The 21406-nt window shown below is 41.5% G+C and overlaps 1 protein-coding gene and 1 long non-coding RNA gene across 4 annotated transcripts; one reads left to right on the forward strand and one right to left on the reverse strand.

Moving 5' to 3' along the window:
• Window positions 1–64: 64 nt before the first annotated feature.
• LOC108500826 lies at window positions 65–9735 on the forward strand. 2 transcript variants are annotated; one of them, XR_001876015.1, is made up of 5 exons: window positions 65–224; window positions 5213–5351; window positions 6108–6231; window positions 7562–7724; window positions 8392–9735. It is a non-coding gene; the product is annotated as an uncharacterized LOC108500826 (long non-coding RNA). The 2 variants fall into 2 exon arrangements; XR_001876014.1 differs by having other exon boundaries at window positions 7562–9735.
• A 5043-nt stretch (window positions 9736–14778) lies between these two features.
• SLC35E3 (solute carrier family 35 member E3) lies at window positions 14779–21013 on the reverse strand. Of its 2 annotated transcripts, none has more exons than XM_017822203.1 (5): window positions 20546–21013; window positions 20347–20457; window positions 18615–18773; window positions 17599–17681; window positions 14779–17131 (listed from the first exon to the last, which is right to left on the reverse strand). In XM_017822203.1, exons 1-5 carry the CDS (start codon window positions 20933–20935, stop codon window positions 16945–16947), a joined length of 930 nt encoding a protein of 309 aa, XP_017677692.1. In that variant the 5' UTR covers window positions 20936–21013; the 3' UTR covers window positions 14779–16944. The 2 variants fall into 2 exon arrangements, with proteins under 2 accessions (XP_017677692.1, XP_017677693.1); XM_017822204.1 differs by lacking the exon at window positions 14779–17131 and adding an exon at window positions 18324–18394.
• Window positions 21014–21406: the final 393 nt, after the last annotated feature.

The raw sequence follows: 21406 nt of genomic DNA on the forward strand, positions 1-21406 counted from the left end.
CCGCGGCCCCGCCGCGCCGTGCGCGCCCCAGGCCGCCATGTTGGCCTCGCGGCCCGCGGGTGTCCCAGCGCCCCCTGACGGGCGGCGCCCGCGCGGAGGGACAGCCGCGCTCGGGCCTGGGAGCGACTGCGCTCGGCCCCCTTTGTTCCCAGGGCAGGAAAGACAAAGGCTCCTGCATTCACTCAGGGAGACAGTAGTACAAGTGTTGGTTGCCTGGCCAGTAGGTAACCACGCCTTTGGATACCGTTTTGATTTGCAGTGGTCGTTTGTGTCTTCTAAGTTGTTTTGTCACTGATATTTAAGAGATGAAATGAGGAGAAAACTTTACATACAAAGAGAATTGGATGCTGTTGTCCTATATTCTTGTCATCTCTCATTCTATAATTTTGTGTATCTTTTAAATGTAGGGTATTTGGAAGTATGTTACTTTCATAGGGACTTAGTAGTTGCTACACTTCAGGCAGAACTGGTTAGTTTTTAATCTGACTGCCTTTTCTAATTCTCAGGTTTTTTCTTTGTCCAGAGTGAAATTTTAAAATTATTTTTGAAGAGTGAAAAGATTTGTTAGAGAACATAAGAGCTGTAGACAGTGTTTAAAGATACGCTAGAGCAGAGGGAGCGTAATGCTAGTTTTCCATGACAACTAACTTGTCCAAACAAGTAGTGGATAACTGCCTGGACTTGTCTGCTGGCCAAATACAGATTCTCAGCAACCATAGCACCTTGTAAAAATTCCAGCAAGGGTTTAAATCTAGATATTTGTGTGATGATGGATTTTCAAGATGACTTTGTTATTGTTCTAGAGCATAAAGCTCAAGGTCTAGTGAGGGACAGCTGAGAAGCTGCCAGAATTTTGCAAAGCATGCTCACCTCCTGTTAGTACCGGGATTTCAAGGCAAACAGAAATCTGTTTGAAGTGGAATGTCCTTCATCAGGCAAAGTCAGATATCTTCTCCTTTCCACCCAGCATCCCAATTCCTGAGATCCTTACCTAGCTAACTTCATCGGTAGGAGAAAATTCTGTCTACACAAAAATACAAGAGGATGGAACCAAATGGCTACATTCAATTGATATAATACTGAACAGCTGTATTACCAATGCTCAATCTTGTTCTCATGTGGCAGGAGAACTATCTAATTCTTATGCAAAATGCATTTTACTGAACGGAAGCAAAACAAATCCAGAGTTTTTACATAGCTATCACATTATTGTTCCTTGTCTTCAGCACATTGCAATTTTGCTAAGGCTGTGTGGAAAATTAAGGAGCTTTTTAAAATTAGGAATAAATTTTCTACAGTCCAAGACTTATCAAACTGGTATCTATGACTTTCTTTTTCCACTTCTCTACCAGTGGGCATCTTGTGACCAATGACTTTCAGATTAAATTGGAATTATTTAAATAATAACTTCCCTTACTGATTCATTAACTGCTAACTATAAGAAAATCCAACAATTTCTGCCTAGAATTTTTATCAGTCTTCAAGGACAATATTCTCTCTTTTCTCCAACAGACTAATCTCAAGTAAAGGGAGGCTGCAGGTAGGTAAAATATGCTGTCTGTGCTTGCTTGGGAAGAGAGGGGGATATTTTCTGACATGCAGTGCTGCAACACTTCTGTTTGCTACTCGTACAGCACATGCTGTGTCATCGACATGCATAATTATTTTCTTGTGCTTGATAATTCAGGACAAGTACTTGAAGGGCGAGTAATAAGCTTGTATAGTTATGAGAGCTGACTTCCTCAATATTTGAAGTTGTAAAAAGAAAAGGAGAAATCACTACAGCAAGGCCCACCTGTGTATTTTACTTACAATGCCACAGAAAATATCTGAAGCAGAGGCAGCCCAGCTGCCTTAACCAGAGATAATCACTTTACATTGTGGTTAACTAACGTGACACCCTTTTTAGTATAAATTCAGATTCTAACTGTAAACATTTCACTGTTAAATGCTTGCAAGCTAAATTACTTTCTGAGATGGACCTGGTCTACCTATAGGGTCATATGCCAGAGGAAAGACCCACCCAAGAAGGGTCTCTGTGCTGCAGGGGTGCCCAACTCAAGTGAGCGGATGGACTGTTAAATATTCGATTTCAGATTCTTGTTCCTCACTGTAATTCTTTTTTTTCCCCCAACATGTCCTACTTACCCTTTACTGGCAGCTGTCTCTTAAGCATCCAGCACATACACGAAATGGTCCTTGCCAGATGCTGATCAAAGGCATACGTGGCCAGGGTTTGTCAGGTCTCGTCTCCAAGCAGTTTGCTGCTCCTTGGTTATCAGATAGGTTAATCTCATGTGTTGTCTATGAACAGCTCCCAGACACATACACACAAAAAAATTAAAAAAAAAAATTCAAAGCAAGCCTCTGGGGCCTTACACTGTGTTGATGTATCCTTTCTGAAGCCTTAGACACAATCTCTGTTAGTATGACATAAAGCTGTGATCAGTTATGTGCCACAGATTGTCAGGCACCTCAACATGAAAGGACATAGGAACGAGGACGCTGAAACACAGCTGGGGCACGTCTGGCTTAATGGGACTTTCTGCCAGGCCTGCCTGCTGCAGCTGTGACCCCATGTGCCAGACAGTGGGCCAATACAATTCTGTACAAATACAGGAGAGAGAATTTTGTTGTTTGCTTTCTGCTTTGTTGTGTAAGAAAAAGCACATTGATAAGAAATCCTCAGGACAGTAATCACAAATTCAATGCAGGGAAATTATAAGCTAATACCTATCCCAGTGGAGAGGTCTGTCAGTACCAGAAACTTCTTACTATAAATGCTACCCAAAATCTACTAAATGAAAAGGGAATGCAGCCTTCCTGGGGGCAAATCTGAAGAGAGAGTAATGACAGGAATCAAGAGCAAAGCTCACAGCAGCAGTGGGAACCCAAAGATCACGTGCAATGCTATTGCAGCTGTTTAACAGGGAACACCAAGCTCTACTTTGCTGTTCAACTTGTGTTTTTCTGGTGTGCAGGAGCCGTGTATTTGAGCTGCCCATGGCTGCACTGCCCTTCCCAACAACCCCAGTGACTCTTCAGACTGGGTGGCACAGCAGGTGTTCTGCAGCTTCACCTGTGTGCACACCCTGGGCTCAACTACCTGCAGTGTTTCATCAAAGAATCACAGAATATTCTGAGTTGGGACCCAAAAGGATCATCAATGTCCAACTCCTGTCCCTGCACAGAACAGCTCCATGTACCATGTGGGAGCTTTGCATATGAGATCGGCAGTTTCCTACATCTCCATAACTTCAGAGCAACTTTTTATTTTGAAAAATGTAAAATTACTTCAGGTGGACTGGAAAAGATGGTGTGAAACAAAATCTTTTTCTAGCAGCTGCTCGTGAGCTCTTTCTTACCCCCCTCCCACAGGCACTCAGTTCAGGTGTGTCTACTCTTGAGCATGTTAACTACAGCTGCTTCAAAACCATCTGGAGCTAGAACAATCCCACATCAGAAGACAGCAGCTCTTCTGCCTTTGTTTAGTTGCCGTACTTATTCCTTCATCCACCTGGGAGACACTGGTAGTCTGCCCAAATCTGATTCCTATTTAGTAGCAGCTCAGTCAGCCACAAGCAGAATTAAACAAAACAATAGCCTTCTGAAGGGAGGCCAACTAGCAAGAACATAAACCAATTATTTTGAATTTCTGCTCATTATCTAAAACAGAATGAAAAGTTTAGGTGTTTTTCCCCTCCTCTAGTTTTCTGTTTAGTCCTCACTTTTAAAGAAGCTTATGGAATGATTCTGAAGAACTGAAAGGGAAAAATTTCAGGAAAAGACTTCTGACTCTCAAACAGGTTTTGTTAGGCATATCACTGAATGAAAAAGCATGCTTTTCTTGTTAGGCAGGGGTGAAATATGTCATTAGATTGTGACCATCTCCTGCTTTACTAAACTGTAGCTGTGAAAGTTAAATAATCTAGTGATATCTCCTTCCCTAGTACTTGATTGCATGTAACTAGATCAGAAAAAGACTCAGGATAACCATGCTCATCTGCCTTATTTAGCCAGACTACGATGATGCCAGTTCAGTTTAGAATTGTTCTTTTAATCCAGTGCTCATTTGTCACACAAATGTGCCGTTCAGTCCAGCACAAAACACATTTCTGTTTAAGGGAGCGGCCCAGAAGGGTGTGTGGGGTGTGCACAGGCTAACAGGACTCATGTGAAAGACTGAGGTATCTTTCAGTCTAAAACTGAAATGTATTCAGGGACAACCTAAATCTAGGAGAAGCTGAGAGCAAACATAGCATGCAGTTCAAATCCAGTCTGTTTGGGGTGCCATGTATGGACAGAACTGCAGCTGATGATGAGGTCAGGCCTGAGGAACTATTCAAGTCAGGCTGCAGTCTGGGTTAAAGCAAGGGAAGACAAAAAATTATTTTAACTGTCTGGCTGTTACTTGAACTGTTTGTTTCTAACAACAAAACCCAGAAGGGCATTTTATTGCACAAACAGCTTCTTAATTCAGTCCCATTCTGTGTACCTGATCATGTATCTCCCAGAATTGTCCCACCCTTGCTAGTCCATTTGCCCACATCTCCCCCACATTTCCATAGTTGCTTTCTAGCTGCCTGTTATCCAAGGAATATATGCTTTAGTTTGGATCGCGAAGTCTCTACAACATCCTCCTTTGCACACCTTCTTGTTGCCTGCTCCACAATGTAAAGTTTGGTTGATGCAGCCTTAGTGACTGGTGTATGATTTTACTTGACACAGAAAAGCCTCAGCACTCTCCTTTTGCTAATACAATTGATTTTACTGACAAATTATAAGTCACCTTTCTGCTGGCTCTTTTCTGTTTGAGAGCATAGCTTTGTCAATAAAACTTTTAGCATACGACTTTAGCAGAACAGTTAGACAATGCTAGTAGCTAGACAAATAGTTTGGAACATTTATTAGAGGCATTACTAGTGGCTGGGGTAGCCTGGACTTGAAACCATCAAGGTTGATTTGAGTAGTTTCCCTCCAAGAGTTTATTGCCATCACAAACAGGGCTAAGTTATCAAACTTGGGTGTATATTCTGAAGCCCACTTGGGAAGTGGGCTTGCTGAGAAGGGTCTCCTTGAGATTAAATCTCTCCCTAAAATCAGGCATGGATCCATATACTTCCTGAAATAAACTGATATACCTTGCTAAGTCATCCTGCTGAAGACCCTCACTGTCTTTTTTCTTTTATCCATATACCCTCCCTTGCTTCAGGTGGATCTTGATCATATGTCACCTCAGCACCCAACGGTTGACATGCAACTACTTGTTACCAAGCAAGAGAAGTTTCTTACAGTGCCCAGTTGCCTGCCTGTAAATTAGTGCTTGTTTAAACACAAACATGGAACGTCACGTAAGTAAGGAACACATTAGAGACACTAAAACAGAAACAGTTCTCTCTGTGGAGTGAGCAAATATTAACATCAGCATAATGTACAAGAGGGATGTTGGCGTAGAACTGGGTATTCTTGGGAGGAGTTTTGTGACCCACAGAGATACAGCATGCAGTTCTGCTGCAACAGAAGTGATGGTTAGTCTACTTGTGCCAAGCTGGGTGCTAAAACCCTGGAACATGACAGGCACAGAAACCAAAGGAAAACGTCATGTTTTCCCCCGAGTCAAGGAAAAAGCTCTCACAAGTTTTCCGTTCTCACATCTGCAATAAGAAACACTAAGAAAATGGAATTTTAGCATCCTGCAGTTCAGGTGCCAGACACTGGTTGGGATGACCAGCATTGTCTTGAGCTTATTTTATATTCACCTCTGAATTTCTCCCCTTTGCCCCCTACAATGTTTTTTTTGCACTACTTGCATATTCCTTGTTTTCTTCTCTCTTCCATGTCATTTCTGCTTTTCAGATGTTGTTAATATTTCCACAGTATATTTTAATATATATGTATATATATATACACACTCTCTAGACATATGAAAAGTAGTTTTATACAAAGAGCCTGCAAACTATTCTGAAAATACTCTTCTGTGTCCTGATTTTTGGTAATTACATGTGAAAATGTTTATAGAATTAGATCAATAAAAAAGTATATATCACTTTTTTAAAGTGTTCTAATATTCATAAATTTCCCACTCTGCTTTTCTTTTTTAATTGTAGAGTTTTAGTTCTTCATAGTTTTCACCTGAAAGCGAGCTGTTAGTGGTTCTCCAGTATGTGGCATGTTTTAGCCTGAGGACTCTGATGGAGCCAGCTGAATTGGAGAGACTTGAACAAGTAACAGGTAGTTGTTGTCCAAGTCCATGGCTTGGTTTTGTTACCAGAATAACTTTTTTTTTTTTTTTTTACTAAATATGAAATGGGAACATTAAGGGAAATCCCCCACCCCAGCTGCTCTACAAATTGAAACCTCTTTCTAAGTACTGGCGGGCAATACAGATCAGGATAACATTCACAGTCTTTATCAGGAAGGCAATATTTGAAAAGAGGGAGAGGAAGTATTAAGCCAAATGCTCTTGGAATTTTTGAAGGCTGTGTGTGCCACTAAGCTTGTTTTTCTGCCACCTGCCCTGATTCCATTAGCTGATCTGACAGACATCACTGCAGTTTCCCAGCCTTGGGACTCAGACCCTGCTGGCCTCGGCAGGAGGTTTGTCAGGGGAGGTTCGCTGGTGGTTGCGCCATCTGGTGCAGAAAAGGGGGGTTTCCATCTACAGCACACAAAGAAAGGCGTTTGGAATTAATGCATAAAACTTGCACAAACCCATCGATGACACTGGAAAAGCAAGACACAAACTAAGCTCTGACTGCAGATGACAAACCCATGCAAAATACTGTTCGGTGCTTTGTTTGGTTCCATTGTGGTATTAATAGCTCAATCATCTCTTGCCTCCAGAAAAAGCATGTACTTGGACTTTTTGGTATTCCTTGATTCAGCTGGTTTTGCAGGATCCATCTTAGCATCTTAGCTTAGCTCACCCCGGTTGTTTCAAAAGAATTTTTTAGCTGTGGTAGCTTTGAGTCTGTGTACCTCTCTTGGAAATTTCTTATGCATTTGTTTGTGTACCTGGAGAGATATGCAGGCACTGGGCTTTGACTTCTGACCCACCTTATTTATCTTAACAACGTGTTGTTCAGGTATGAGTCAAGGCCAGAGGGAACACAGCATGGTAGAACACCTTGAGAGAAACACACCATGCAGTGCTACTCACAAAGGAAAAATCCCAAATCCACTGCTGTGGGACTGTAAGATATTGCTGCATTATGACTTGGCTGTCAGGAGACAGGCTGCAGTTTCCTCACATAAGCAAAATAAGCCTCACACAAACACACCCAGATATGCACTGTGGTGAGGCATTTGAGAGTACAGATCTTCTGTCTTTACATGCCAAAATACTGTTTCAAAAAGATTCTCAAAACCACTTGTTTTCCCCCATATTTACTGAAGAGGGTCTGGTAGAATACAGACCATCGTTCCCTGAGGTAGTCTTGAGTAGCTACATAGCAGCTGGCCCAGGACATCACCGGAATGGCAGCAGACAGGTAGGCAGGGAAAATGTGTGGGATCTGCTTCAGCATTACTGAAGGTGAAGCTTGTATTTGGTTGATTTCAGAGCACATCACTGCAAGAGAGGTATTCAATTCTCCTCCTTGTCTCCTCACTGATGGCTGCAAGCTGATGGTGAGACAGACGTTTTTTGGAAGAACTGTGGTGCTGGATTGCCTCAGCCACCTTGCATGGTTTGGTGATGCAGCTGAGCTCATCAAATATCTCAGGTAAAGAATGTACTGAGCCCATCTAATGCCCTATTGAAACAATGGCCTTGACAGGAGCTGTGCATTCCCAACCAAGTATTTCTTTGAACTGGCTTTGGCTCCTTTGACCACAGATTTAGCTGATTCAACAGCAGGATATTTACTTGTATTAGCTGCTAGTATGTCACCTTGCTTTATCATGAACACATGAGATGTAACAAAAAAGCAGCAGGAACACACAGCTGGAAGCAGGGAACTGGAGATGACAATGGGGAAATAACTCCTGAAGGCAGAGAGCCATTCAGAGGTCTTTTCCTTATCATCTAACCCCACCTTGAATGTTACCTCTGGTATCAGTCACCTGGGTTGATAAGCCCCTGCAGTATCTCCTGCGATAGAACTGGGTCCAAATTCCCAGAAGTATCCCTCAGGTGTTACTTAGGGAGAAGTAAAGAGTGCATGTTAGCACTGATAATTAGTTTAGCTGGCCCAACCCAGCTTTTCCTGTGTTGCAAAGGAGCTGAAAGGTTTGCAAGAGGAGTTGTGTTGATTGTACCGATGAAGACACTTCTGATGGTAATTTGCAGGCCGTTGTGTTTTTATTGTGTGAAAGCTGATTTGGAAATGTACGTCTTGAAATCTGTAGAAAGCATGTGTCATCTGTGTATTTTGCATTCCACTTGTGCAGATATCAAGCACCTCTAGCAAGTTGCTCCAGCTCAAAACATCACTCCCTTCTGCTGTTGACAGAACTTTCTTAGCAAAAGTTACTGCCTTTGCAACACAAGTTGGAGGGATCACAAAAAAAAAATCAACCCACATCTCAGTTCTCAGTCTGGCATGTTAAACTGTTACTCCAAGGATTGTATCCAAGGGACAACACAGCATGGGCGTGCATTCCTCTTTGGTGACACAGACAGGAAAGGACAACTGTCTCTGGAAAAGCAGAAGCCTCAAATAGCTGGGGAGCAGTATTGTCATACATACTGGAAACGTGCACACAGACCAAGAGTCTTTCAGGTCCATGCAGCCATACAATTATTTTATGCAAGACCAAAATGATGACTGCAGTGAACTAAGGAAACTTTATAGTTTTATCTGTGTTTTATGTATGCATATCAACTTTCCATTTTTACTAGGTTTTAGTTCCAGTTTTCAATGCTAGCAATGCATCTCTAGAGCTCCGTGTCTCTGGCTTCTACTAAAATCCCATCCTGCCAAGCCATTTTTGCCGCAAAGCCTTTGCAGAGGTTTGATTCATTTTATCATTCCTAGCCTGCAAATGTGAAGTCCTGTTAGACAATAAGGACATCACATCACAAAATAATTTCCTTAGACATCTTTGCATGCACTGATTTACATCCATTTTTAAAAGGAAACTCCAAACACGGGGGACTTGCATATCTTACTTTTACACTCAATAAAAACACTGAGAATACTCAACTACAAGATATTTAAATCCTGGCTTGCTTAGGAACAACTAACTGATTAGAAAATTAACCAGCCTTTAAAAATAATATCCCAATGATATGACGCCCAGTGAATTACTATAGGCTATCAAACGAGTAAAGCTTCTTCATAGAAGCAAAACCACCTGATGTAGCACAGACTGGTTCAGCTAAATACAGCACACTGAAAAATAGGACAAACACACAATATACTTTCCAAAGATCTTCCCTTAATACAGGGGACAAGGGAAATAGAGTTGCTAGTCCACAGGAGGCTGCAGAGGCAGGAAACAAGCTGCTGCAGCTCAGAGCAAGCCAGCCTCCCAGAGAATTCAAGACCACTTATAGGCACATAAATATGTTGTGGAGTGCTTGAGAAACTCCTTGAAAGCTTATGTCTGAGATGCTTTCTCATCATTTCGTTTGTGTGAAACCTTCTTCAAAACCTGCCTTCCGACGCTGCGTGTGTGGACGTCACATGGGGACTATTCAAAGAGGCGCCTCCCGCCCCGCTCTGCTTCCCTCAGTCCTGCTCCTAGCCGTGCGGTGTCACTATTCTCCGTTGTCCCAGCACGAAAACTTGACTGTTTTCGTCAACAGGAAGGCATCGACTTGCTCTATAGCCAGCTGTGGCTATTCTATCCAGCAGAGGGTCATATGACTCTCTCAGTTCAGACAGATCAGGGGCAAGAACGTGACATTCCACTGACACTGTCATCTCATATAATATGTGCTAAGAGCATGTCTTTCACTAAATCTGCTGAATTTTAATTTCTGTCTTTGGCATCCAAGATGAGGTTTGAATGACACCCAAGTACAGCTGGTTCTGTAACATTGCATGTAGTTCTAGAAAACCAGCTTGGTGGGGGTGCTCAGTAATCCCAGCTCAGTGCCAGCCTCCCATGTGTCCATTTACACTGCTGTCAGCTGGACCTCATGAGATTGTAGGTTTAGGGGTACAGAATAAATGTTTACATGTGTCCCACCCCCCCGATAGAGACACAGGTATTCAGGAATTCAAACAGCCTTTTTGGGAAACCTTTGCTTGGGCTTTGTTTGGGAAACAAACCTACTATATCTCTATCCCTCTCTTTTTTTATACCTATACAACAAACTCTGATGCAAACTGCACTGGTTATTGTCAGTCCTGATCAGAAGAACCACTTTACCACTCAGAAAAGTGAGATCATGTGTGTCCAGAAATGTATCATAATTGCCTGAAGGGTGTATGACCACTACTATCAGTTTCTTCTCTCAACTGGATTAACAAGTAGGAATACAGTTTTTGACTAACCAGCACAAGAAATGCATTTAATAAGTAAACCATTCTGGATCCCAGAAGACCCTAACATTGCTTTCAACTCCTTGGAGAAAAGCACTCAATTTCACAACAGTTAATATAATAGGAGCTGGAGAGGCTTTTTCCACTCAGCTGGAAGACAGAAACCTGAATGGAATCAACATGCACACATGTAGATAAATTACATGATCTTAATCAACGTATTTAATATGCAACTTTGGTGTATTGTAAAACAAAACCTCTTCAGTCACTCATTAGTTCTGTAACAGAAAATAAAAGTGTGCAAATGTTTTCTTTTTTCCCCAGAAAGTAAGGAGAATCAAAAACATTCTGGGCAGAGTAAGGAAGCAGAACAAGAACTGTTTCTTTGTTGAATAGCATACCAAATTTAGTTGAAGAAAAAAAAAGTCAAACTTGTCAACTATGCAGCTTCATTTCTAGAAATGCTGAGCCAGTGCCATTCTCTATTAAGTAGTATTGGAAGGGAAGAAGTTCACACTGACAAATCTGGCCCTGCTATATTCAGCTGCCTTATCGTGCAGTTAAGCATCTAAACTTACACATCTAGGGAAGTTTTAAAATATAAGGTCTGTGTGCTGTATACTCTTCTCAGTTGTTTCTTAACTCATTGTCTCACTTTTTTCTTTAATCACAACCACCTCTGTTCTATGGTCCCAATATCCATGATTACTCCATGTGCTTCACCCAATCACAACACATCTCCTTTAAACAAGTTTGCTTTTCAGCCTCTGCTTTGTAAGAAAGTAAAAAAGTGCAACAGTTTGCTGTGCCAAGGTCATTAAAAATTACATTCTTATGCTGTAGAAGATCTCCTCCCTGCACTTCCTGGATGAGACACAGCCGCCTGTGGTTCTAAAAATAATCCTGCTCTTTTCTGACACACTACTAGCCTGCATATGCATCCTGTATGTGCTAGTTATCCACACAGCCGTGCTAGACTTCTTGGAGCTCCTTAAATATAATCATGTGTCTTCAAATGTATGGCTTGTATTAATGTTCCAGTGAAGCCACAAACAGATTAGAAAATTATCTTTGCAATGTCAATCTTTAAGCAACCTTTGGATCGTTCCCAGTACTTGCTTCTAAATACATAGTTTACTTCCATTATATTACGTTTAATCTGCCCATGTCTGTTCCTGCCTTTCCATTATAAAGGCAGCATATTGTGCCTGCTAGGTACTGAGCTAGTGCAGCTGCGAAGGCAAATGCAACTCCTGAGCTGGCAAATTACCTCTTAATCCACGTTAACCTGATTCCTGTATTTTAAGCAATTAATTTTTTTCTGGAGAGAAGGCAGGCAAGGCTCCCTAGGTAAAAACCAGCAACACTGGGTTAGGTCAATATATTTATATAAGCACTAATACAATTTCTGTCTCAATTCTAGAATTCCCTAATTATAAAGGGCAGACTGAAACAGGAAAGGGAGATTTCTTATGCACTAACTAAAGGAAATGACAAAAACTAAAATGGGAAAGTATTAGAAACTGCCTTGCAACTAAAACAACAAAAAGGGATCACATTTCCCCTTTCTTTAGTCCTTGTTGTGCTACAGGTTGTAACTATGCCCCTTTGGGCTGGACTGGATCCCTCACACACCAGGGCTGACTGTTACATGAGGCGATGGAGTACATTGTACTCCCCAGGGTCATAGAATAGACTCATTAGGTCCATTAGAACTCTCAGGTCTTCTTACTCAAGGAAGACAGGAGAACGATCTAAGTCAGTCAGATGAAAGCAGGAACAGTAACTCTAGCCAGACAAGCTCCATAGGGAGAGATATGTTTTCATTGGACCAACTGATACAGCTGAAGAAAAGCAAACCAGCTTTCAGGAACACAAGCCCTCCTTTACTAAGCCCAGCATCACTGGGCCAGGGGAGGTGGAACAATAGCTCCCTTCTCTCAGGAAGGTTAACCATAGCTGTGGGACAAGCCTGGCAAAGACTGTCTGAATCCAGCTATTTTTTTTTTGCATGGCATTTATATTATTCAAACGACTCAGCTTTGCATTCTTTTGCAATACCTGCCTGGACACAAACACACACCTGTCCCCAGTGCTTAACACAGATTTATTTGGTAAGATGTCTCTGTGTCTTAGAACAGGATTTCTCTTTATCCAAGATTATATCAGCTCCTGCTGATAGATTTTTTTCCTTCATGTTCTTAACCCTATGCAGCTGACATCCCAATCACCTCTGCAGCAACTGTGCTGTCAAATGGAAATCTGAGACTGCGATCAGAGAGAGAGCACACACAGAAATAGAGGGAATTTGTACGGAGCAGAAAGATGGTGCTTCTTTGCATCTACCTGATTGTAATAGTAGAAAAACAAAGAGCTGCATCTTTAAAGTTAGAAGAGTGAAATTCTTTTGCAAAACAAAACATATCTTCACTCTATATAGTTGCCTTTAATTTATTAAAAATTATTTTCTTTTTTTTCTTATTAAATGGGGAAGTTGGGTTTTGAAGGCTAAAATAAAATTTTAAGAGGAAAAAACTGCAATAACACAAGCAAACACCTACAAGTCTTTAATCCAAACTCTTCCTCTTTTAAAAACTAGTTAAGACATAACTGGGAGCAAAATAGACATCTTGGGAGAAAAATCTTATGAAAGGTGAATTGAGGGACACTAAGATCTGCTCTCCAAATTCCCTTAACCTGCAGTCTGTTATTAAAAGCAGGAACATAAAATCCAGGAAGATAGAAAGCTCTCTCACCTAGCAGAGTGAGCCTTCCTGTTACTTTCCGAAGTAGGTTGGTGAATTTCAGGCCAGCTTTTAAGTCACTGCTAAATACCTTAGCAGTGTGCCAGTGTTCAGTAGCACAATATTGCTCAAGAGCAGGCCCTCCTAAGCAGCCCAACTGTATAAATATATACAGCCAATTACAAAAGCCATCATGATCTTTTGACAGATTTTGCAGAAGATGTGACAAACTAGACATGGGTTAGCTGTACTCCAAAATGTTACAGAACACTCTTCGGAAACTCTTATATAATAAAACATTATAAAAATGAGACTTTTACCTTACTATTTGACCAGCATTCACTACGACTAATATTTTAAAAAGAGTTTAATAAAAAACTCTGCATAGTCCAAACAAGGCTTTAATGTTGCTTTAGCCCTAGGCCATCGCTGGGCATTCATTTCATGAAATGAGACAGAGAGAGGATACAGTCCTGCTGAATTGCAGTTCTGTCTCGAAGGTAGACTCCCTGCAAGACAAACCTCCTTTTCATACGTGTAACAGCAGCAAACCACTTCAGACTCAAGCCTGAGAGAGTGACTGTTCACGCATCAACAGGAAAACTCCCCTGGCACAGTGCCCTGCACGGACACAGAACCTGCAAGAACTTAGCAAGTCATACAAAAACAGATGAAAAATCTGTCAAACACGTGCTGAGTTACCAAAGTTAAAGGTAACACAAAGCTTTGAACTGAGTATCTTTTAAGTGAAGGCATACTTCCTATTCCTTTAGGAAAAATGGGAAAACCTTGTGTATGTTGTTTTAAAGAGTTTTTGGGGACAAGGCTAGCAAAGATAATTTACCACCAGTTGCTCAGATTTTAAACAGAATCATCTACATACGCTCTCAGTTTTAAATGCCACCTTGGTATCTACACCAGCATTTCCACTGGAACATCATCAGTGGTAGCTTTTTAAAATAAAGAATGATAATATAAGCAGTAAAGCACTGGATGGCAAAGGAGCAAGGCCCATCCTGCTACCACAGTTTAGTGACATGTAGAATATGAAAAATGAAAATCAGAAAGCAAACAAGAGGGTTTGTATGGTATGGCTCCAATTATAACAGCATACACAGGGTGATGACTACATATTGCTAAAGATTACAAGCCTCTGATTTCTCTTTCAGGAAAGTCAAAACTGATTGAAATACATATAATTAACAGGAAAACACATTCAACTGATGTAGTAAAAACTAGAATAAGCAAGTTTCCCACCGTGTAAGTATCAGTGACTTTTATAAGATTCCAGTTTTTACCTCAGGATTTAAAATTTCCCTCATTTGTGCCACGAGTGCAAAACATTCAAACTTCATGAAATATTCATACAGACAGAAATCCATGTGGCACCATTTTGTCTTAGACACCTAGACCTCCAAAGTGTATGCAATTTGAAGATGAAAAAAGACGAGAACAACTTCTTTCTCCTGCAATAAGCAGGTATCAGTAAACTGATTAAAATTTATTCCCACCCCACATATATCCAAAGAAACAATACATACAAAAATCCATTTATCTCACAATTACACAAGCCTCCTGGATTTAATATTTTGAACCATATGACAAAGTTCAAGATACTTTATTTATTAGATACAACAAGTAAATCTCAAAGGAGAGATCTTGAAGGTATGAAAAAAATCACGTCACTTAAGCCCCACCCCCCCACATTCCAACATCAGATTCTATTTATAATGTACTTTTTTAATGATACTGTTAATTTTCTCTTGCAGATCTGCTCCTCTTCTTAAGGAGTCTTTCGTATTTCCAGGCATGGCTGTTTTGTTCATTCTACCATTTTACATCAGTCTGATCTCAAATTTTTGTCAAACAGGCATCTAATTCAGTTGTTTTCTAACTGTGTTTTGGCAGTCTATCTACATCTCAGAAGAACTTGTGCACAGCACAAATTAATGCAAATAGCTTTCTCAGTGTACATACTGAAGGATATGCATCCAGAGCTTAACTGCCTGAATACATCTTTCAGTAGTCCAGGCTGTATTTTTAAACTAATTATACAAATCTATAAAAATGTATAAAAAAATTATCCTTGGACCAGTACAATGTCCAAGAAACAGTTGGTAAAGATGTAAAATTATTCAGGTATTTCTAACTCTGAAATGATATAGAGTATTATGGTGTAAACTTAGGTTACACAGAGAAATAGCTTTTTCTTAAATCAAGAACAGAATAAATAATTTACAAGCTTGAGAAAAGCTGAATTATTTCCTACATAAAGACTTCTGATCTCTATTGTATAAAACTTAGAGGAACTAAATATTATTTCTGCTGGTGGCTGCAAAACTTAAATACTTGGTTTTGTTCACATAATTCCCCTCTTTAAATCTCCTAGAGGTAGATGAAGATAAAACAAACTCCAACAAGTAAGGATTAAGATACTGCAATTACATTCTAACCCTGCAAATCTAGCAAACATATGTTCTCACCAGATTTACTGAAAGCAGTTATTTTTTCTTTCCTTTTTTTAACTAGAACAGTGCTCAGGTTCTTCCATCCACATTGTCAAAATCAGTGCCTGATACTGTCATAAAATAATTTTCAAAGCATTTCTGAATTAGAGCAGAAGTAGGTCCCACCTCGCGCTCTTCAGTCACTGTGATACGTTTCCCAGGACTGTCTGTTGAGGAAACGCTGCCTTAACCAGCACTGCCCAGACAGCCCTCCTGTGCCTCTCCCCTAAAACAGTGGCAGCAGACAAACCTGCAGATCCTACCCAAGGTAACTCTTGGGGAAAGTCGTGGGAGCGAAGGAGGTGGGGCTGAAGGCAGGACAGAGAAATGGGCAATCTTCACGCCCATTAAAGACAATGACCTTTCTGAAGATTTCTCCAAAATATTTTTTAGCATGGGTGTCTGTGTGCAAGGGCTGCAAAATAATTGGTTATTACCACAAAACCAGAGATTTTATTAGGATCACAAGTATTTACAAGATCTCATGTAAAGTCTTGGTTTTGGCACAGAGAAAATTATAATGCAGTAACAAAATTTTCCAAAACATTAATTACTTCATGAATGTCCTGATAGACTAAAAGAAAAAAATTAAGATGAACTGTTTAGATCTGATTTCCTATTTTTCTATAGCTTGGCCTATGGCTTCAAGTTTTCCACTCTCACCTCTCGTCTCCTTCCACCTGTAATTTTATCTACTTTCTTCAGCCAAAAATCTATCCCTGTGTTGAAGCCAAACATAGATAAGAAAGCACACAAGAAATAGGAATAACTCTGGTGGCCTTTTTTAAAACAACTGGACAAAGTATGTTTTCCTCTTCATTGTTTACCAGACAAAAAGGAGGAAGCATTACTACATACCAGAACATCTGCATAAAAGTGCCTCCAATTTTTAATTCATGACAGCAATAATGGCATGATCACAGAGACAGGATTCCTTTTCTTTCTCTCTTTCTGTATTATAACTGTAGCCATCATGATCTCAATATAATTACTTCAGTAAAATTTCCACAGCAATTTGAAGTATGCCCTTTTCTCTTTTAAGTTATTGTTTTAATTTAATGAAAATGATAGGATGGACTGAGATGGCAAACCCCCAGCATTCTACATAATTCAGTTCTTTTGGTTTAGTTACAGAATAACAATCCTGGTAATTAAACTAAAACCATAGATCTAAATGACTGAGGCAATTTCGTGCATTCTAGAATCAATCCATATTTAAATACTTGTTTTCCTTCACAACAGTATTCAGAAACTCTTGCTTTATGGGCGCTGGACCAATTTACTCTTACTGCTTTCCTGCTCACTAAGCTTGAAATGTGTGTAGGCTAAAATGCCGAACAATGTGCACAGAATCCCAAGGCCTTGGTTAACAGATAGTGGATCCTTAAATAAGAGGCACCCTCCCAGGAGGGTGATGCAGAACTTGAAATGTCCAAACATGTTATACCTAGACATCCATTAAGGATAACAGCAAATACCAGTATTATTTTTTGTAAAAAGAAACACTTAGAAATTTCATTAGTTACACCCAAAGCACACAATGGTATGGCCATGCTGACTCCAACTCATGCAATTTTCTTGCATCCCTGCAGCCTGTGAGTATTAACCTCCACCTAAAGACTTTCACCCATCGTACACTTCAAACTGATTCGCATGCCAACACTTCCTCAAAGTAGCCAAAGTGTGGATTAATATTCTTTGCAGGTATGAAGGTCAGCGAGGGAACTGCCATTACCTATATAAATCCCAAACAAAGAAACAAAACACACTAAAACATGAACATGCTTTTCCAGCTTCATCATTTAAGATAAAGCAGGCAGGTTACAAACAATTTTGCCACAATAAATCAGCCCAAATGAATTCCAACACAATTCATCTGGAAACAGGAGAAATGACTAATGTTACAAAGGATACGTGACTGGTGACGTATTTCCAATGATCCAGTAAATGGACAAGTTTACCATAAAGGCTATTATTCCAGACAGCAGTACCATTATCTGTGGATTAATGGACACAGTCAGTAATCTGACCCGCTTTTGTAGATACATCCCAGGTTATTTATTTAGTTTCATTTACTTTCAAATGCAAAGTATCAGGCAAGAAAAACATACGAAGAACAAAAATAGAAACGGCTTCAAATCAGTACATACACTGGTGATGTGCATAAGCAGCTCAGGGTATGATCTCCATAAATATACACTGAGAGACCTACAAGCCCTTTTCTCCTTTACCCTTGGTGAACATTTAAAAGTGATTTGGAAAATCTGGCTGCTCATGCACACTGAGGCTGTGTTCTTTACCTTTGAGACAAAGTCTTATTTATGGTGACAATGAAAACTATTTAAGGAAAATGTCTGATTTTATTATTGTGAATACTTGCTAACCCATTCATAAACTGCAATGCTACAAGTGACCCACCACTGAGGAGCATGATCAGCATTTGTAAGAATATGCCACTGCCTCTTTTTTGGACAGGATACAGAGAGAAATTATAGTCTTCTTGGTGAAAATAAACTATTAATTCTAGTGAACAACCAATATTGACATCCTTCCGCAGAAGAAGAGTTGAGAATGTCAAAAGCGAGCACACTTATCTCTTTCTCTGAGTGGACAGTAAGAGCTGGAACTAGAGCACTTACATTATTTTTAATTTAATACATTAGGGGAAGCTTCTGGATTTTCACAGATTTTCCTGTTGTTCAGATGCCCTCTAAACAGAAACAAGAATTAAGGACATAAATAAATTGACAGACTCGCTCCTCTCAGAGGAAGTGGGGCAGACTCAACAAAGGGCTTTTCTCCTGCACATGCCCCTCATCTCACCATAGCCAATGGCTGTACAAAAATCTGTTTCACATAGAAATATATCTTACTATCAAGTTTAACTACATCAGTGATAATTATTTAAATGAAGTCAATAAAAGCCTTACCACAGCAGAAAGCGTCCAGGGCCCAAATATTCCCCCTTCTCCGAAGACTGGTTCAAAGAAGGGTATGATGAACAACAACATAGCTGAGGACATTGGTGCCTGATAGTACAGCAACTGCATAGAGTTTACCTGCAACTCGTGCTGCTTAGCACCTACCCACTAAAACCAAAAGAGAAAACTGTTAAACATGAGGAAAAAAACCCCACAAATTGAAAACCTGAGCAAAAGCAAACTGGCTACTAACACAGAGGGAATCTCACGTGGACAATATTACATAAACAGATTGTTGAGCATTACCTTCGCCTAATTGGGGGCCCTTTGTGTTTGTCTCTTGCAAGCACAAAAGAGGAGAAAATAGTATGCTGGGACAGCATACTGAGTGCCTGAGTGCCTAACCTCCTGAGTGCCTAACCTCCCTTTTCCCATTGCCTGGGGGTAAAGTATTGCACCTGAGGAAGAACAAAAAAGTAGCAGAACTAGAAAGAAAATGCTGGCTCCCTTTTATATTCAACACAAATTCCAGATCCTGTCTGTGATGGAGCTGAGTACCTTTGCCACGGCAGAGATCTGCTTGTGCACCTTTCTGCTTATTTTCTTCCACATACAAGCTAACAAAATCAGTAAACATTCGTCTTTCTTTTGCCAGTTTATTCCAAATTTAATGGATTTCATTTCAATATTGATTATAATTTACTCTAACTTGTAACTTCAATTTTCAAGGTAGCATGCTTTAAGAAGTATTATTTATCTATGGCTATGAAGATAGATGTTACAGCCAAAAAGATGTGACTTTATATCATGCTTAAGAATGATGTTTAATACTTCATAAATCACATTAACTGGTAACATGAAATCCAGCATATGAATTTGCTAAGGGTTTTTTTTAACATTACAGAATAATTTCACCCAAGTACTATCATTTCTCCAGTACACACACCATCACTTAAAGTTATTATATAGCATGTCTCTCCTCCTCCTGCCCCAAAACAGGACAAGAGACCAGACCATTACTTATCATCTTACACACTACAGATAAAAAGAGCCTCGCTTCTTTAGGAGGTACAGTATACCTGTTGCAAAGAAATTCACACTTAAATGGATGACTATCACATCAACATGACAGAGGATGCTCATTTGGGAGACTTTTACAGTCGTGGCCAGTAATGAGCTGGTTGAGATATTAGTAAACGTTAAAGCAGAAAGGGCTAAGACAGTCCTTGAACATACCTATTTTTTCAACCATAATCATCCAGAAAGGCTGTATTGTGTGTATATCGTGCATATGTATTAATGCACCCTCTACAAAAACATCTGAGATTGTGTATAGTCGAAATTGAAAAAGGATGCTGACAAAACGTAAATAGCTCAAGGATAAACCACGGGATTAATTGAAGGACTGGAAAACGTCCTTTCTAGGGAAAGGCTCAAATGCAAGGCACTTACTTCAGCAAGAACATCAGTTCTCTCTAGAAAAAAAGGAGTTTTACCGCTTTTCACCCCTTGAAAATACACTCACGTTAAAGATGACCCCAATTTTTAGCAGCAAGGACGATCAATTCGTCAATTTACCAGGGGTTATGATGGACTATCAAAATTTGGTGGGTTTTTTAAAAACAAAAAACGGAGCACAGAGGGTTTCTTGGAAGGCTGGATGCTACTGAAAGTCGATCAAAACAGGGGGCCGTATCGTGAAGACCAACCACCACAACGCTCCCCCCCCGCCAATACCCACCACTTGGTAGAGGGAGGTCACCAGGACGCCCAAGGTGGCGAATGCTATCCCCAGGACGTTGAACTTCACGTCGTAGTAGGAGTTGAGGAAGACGCCCAGCGTGATGGGGACCTGCGGAGGTGGTGAGGGGGGTTTTAGGCGGGGTTGTTGCCCTCGGCGTCGCCCCTCCCCGCTCCCCTCAGCCCCGCCGCCTCCTCACCAGGGTCAGCTTGATCCGCAGGGGGAAGGTCTTGCCGTAAGCCACGCTCTGGATGACCACGATGACCGGCGTGGTCATGGCCTTGGCCAGCTGGTAGGTGCCGATGGTGTTGCTCTGCAGGGAGAGGTTGGTGAAGACGACGAAGCCGCAGAAGCTGAGGGCCAGCGGCAGCACCTGCGCGGGCTGGAGGCTCTTGGGGGAGAAGGCGCCGAGCGCCTGGCACAGGTAGAGGCCGAGCCAGGTAATGGCGAAGTGGACTAGGGTGAGGCTGAGGTTGGGGAAGCCCAGCCGCACGTACAACCACTTGTTCAGGAAGACGATGCAGATGGAGGCGGCCAGGTTCACCAGCAGCCCCGCCGCCAGCCGGCCCTGCGCCGGCAGCCAACCCATGGCTGAGGCTGCCCGGCGGCCGCCAGCGAACCGGCCGGGCCCGCCGCCCCCGCCCCGCGGGACACGTGGGCTCGCGCCTTCCGGTGGCCCCGCCCTCCCCGCGCGGCTCCGCCCGCCCTGCGCGGGGCCAGCGCCGGCAGCGCCCCCGGAGCGCACCGGGGAGCGCGAGCGGGCGTGTGTCCGTCTGCTCGTCGGTGTGTGCGTCCACTCCCTCCCCCAGTACACCTCCCAGCTCTGCCCAGCAGCCCAGCGATGGACGGAAACGCTCCGTCCCTCCAAGGTACCTCTCCACAACCGGACTGGGTATTTCCGGCAATACACACACGAAATGCAGGTAGACAGGTACAGCACAAACGAAGTTCTTTGTCAGGTGTCAGAAGACACCGACTGGGTGAAGGAGCCAGAGCTCTTGCCTAACTCCACTACAGTCGTGTCCTCTGCACTCTTGCGTTAAGGGAAAGGCAGCTAAAT

Source organism: Lepidothrix coronata, unplaced genomic scaffold (genome assembly GCF_001604755.1).
Source record: "Lepidothrix coronata isolate B3197 unplaced genomic scaffold, Lepidothrix_coronata-1.0 Scaffold95, whole genome shotgun sequence".
In the NCBI taxonomy this organism is placed as follows: domain Eukaryota; kingdom Metazoa; phylum Chordata; class Aves; order Passeriformes; family Pipridae; genus Lepidothrix; species Lepidothrix coronata.

Coding starts and splice junctions, on each gene's coding strand:
- SLC35E3 (XM_017822203.1), bottom strand. CDS start 20,935: ATGGGTTGGCTGCCGGCGCAGGGCCGGCTGGCGGCGGGGCTGCTGGTG. Junction 17,682..18,614: donor CCTGGACGCTTTCTGCTGTG/GTAAGGCTTTTA, acceptor ATTAATCCACAG/ATAATGGTACTGCTGTCTGG. Junction 17,132..17,598: donor GGAAATACGTCACCAGTCAC/GTATCCTTTGTA, acceptor ATGGATGTCTAG/GTATAACATGTTTGGACATT.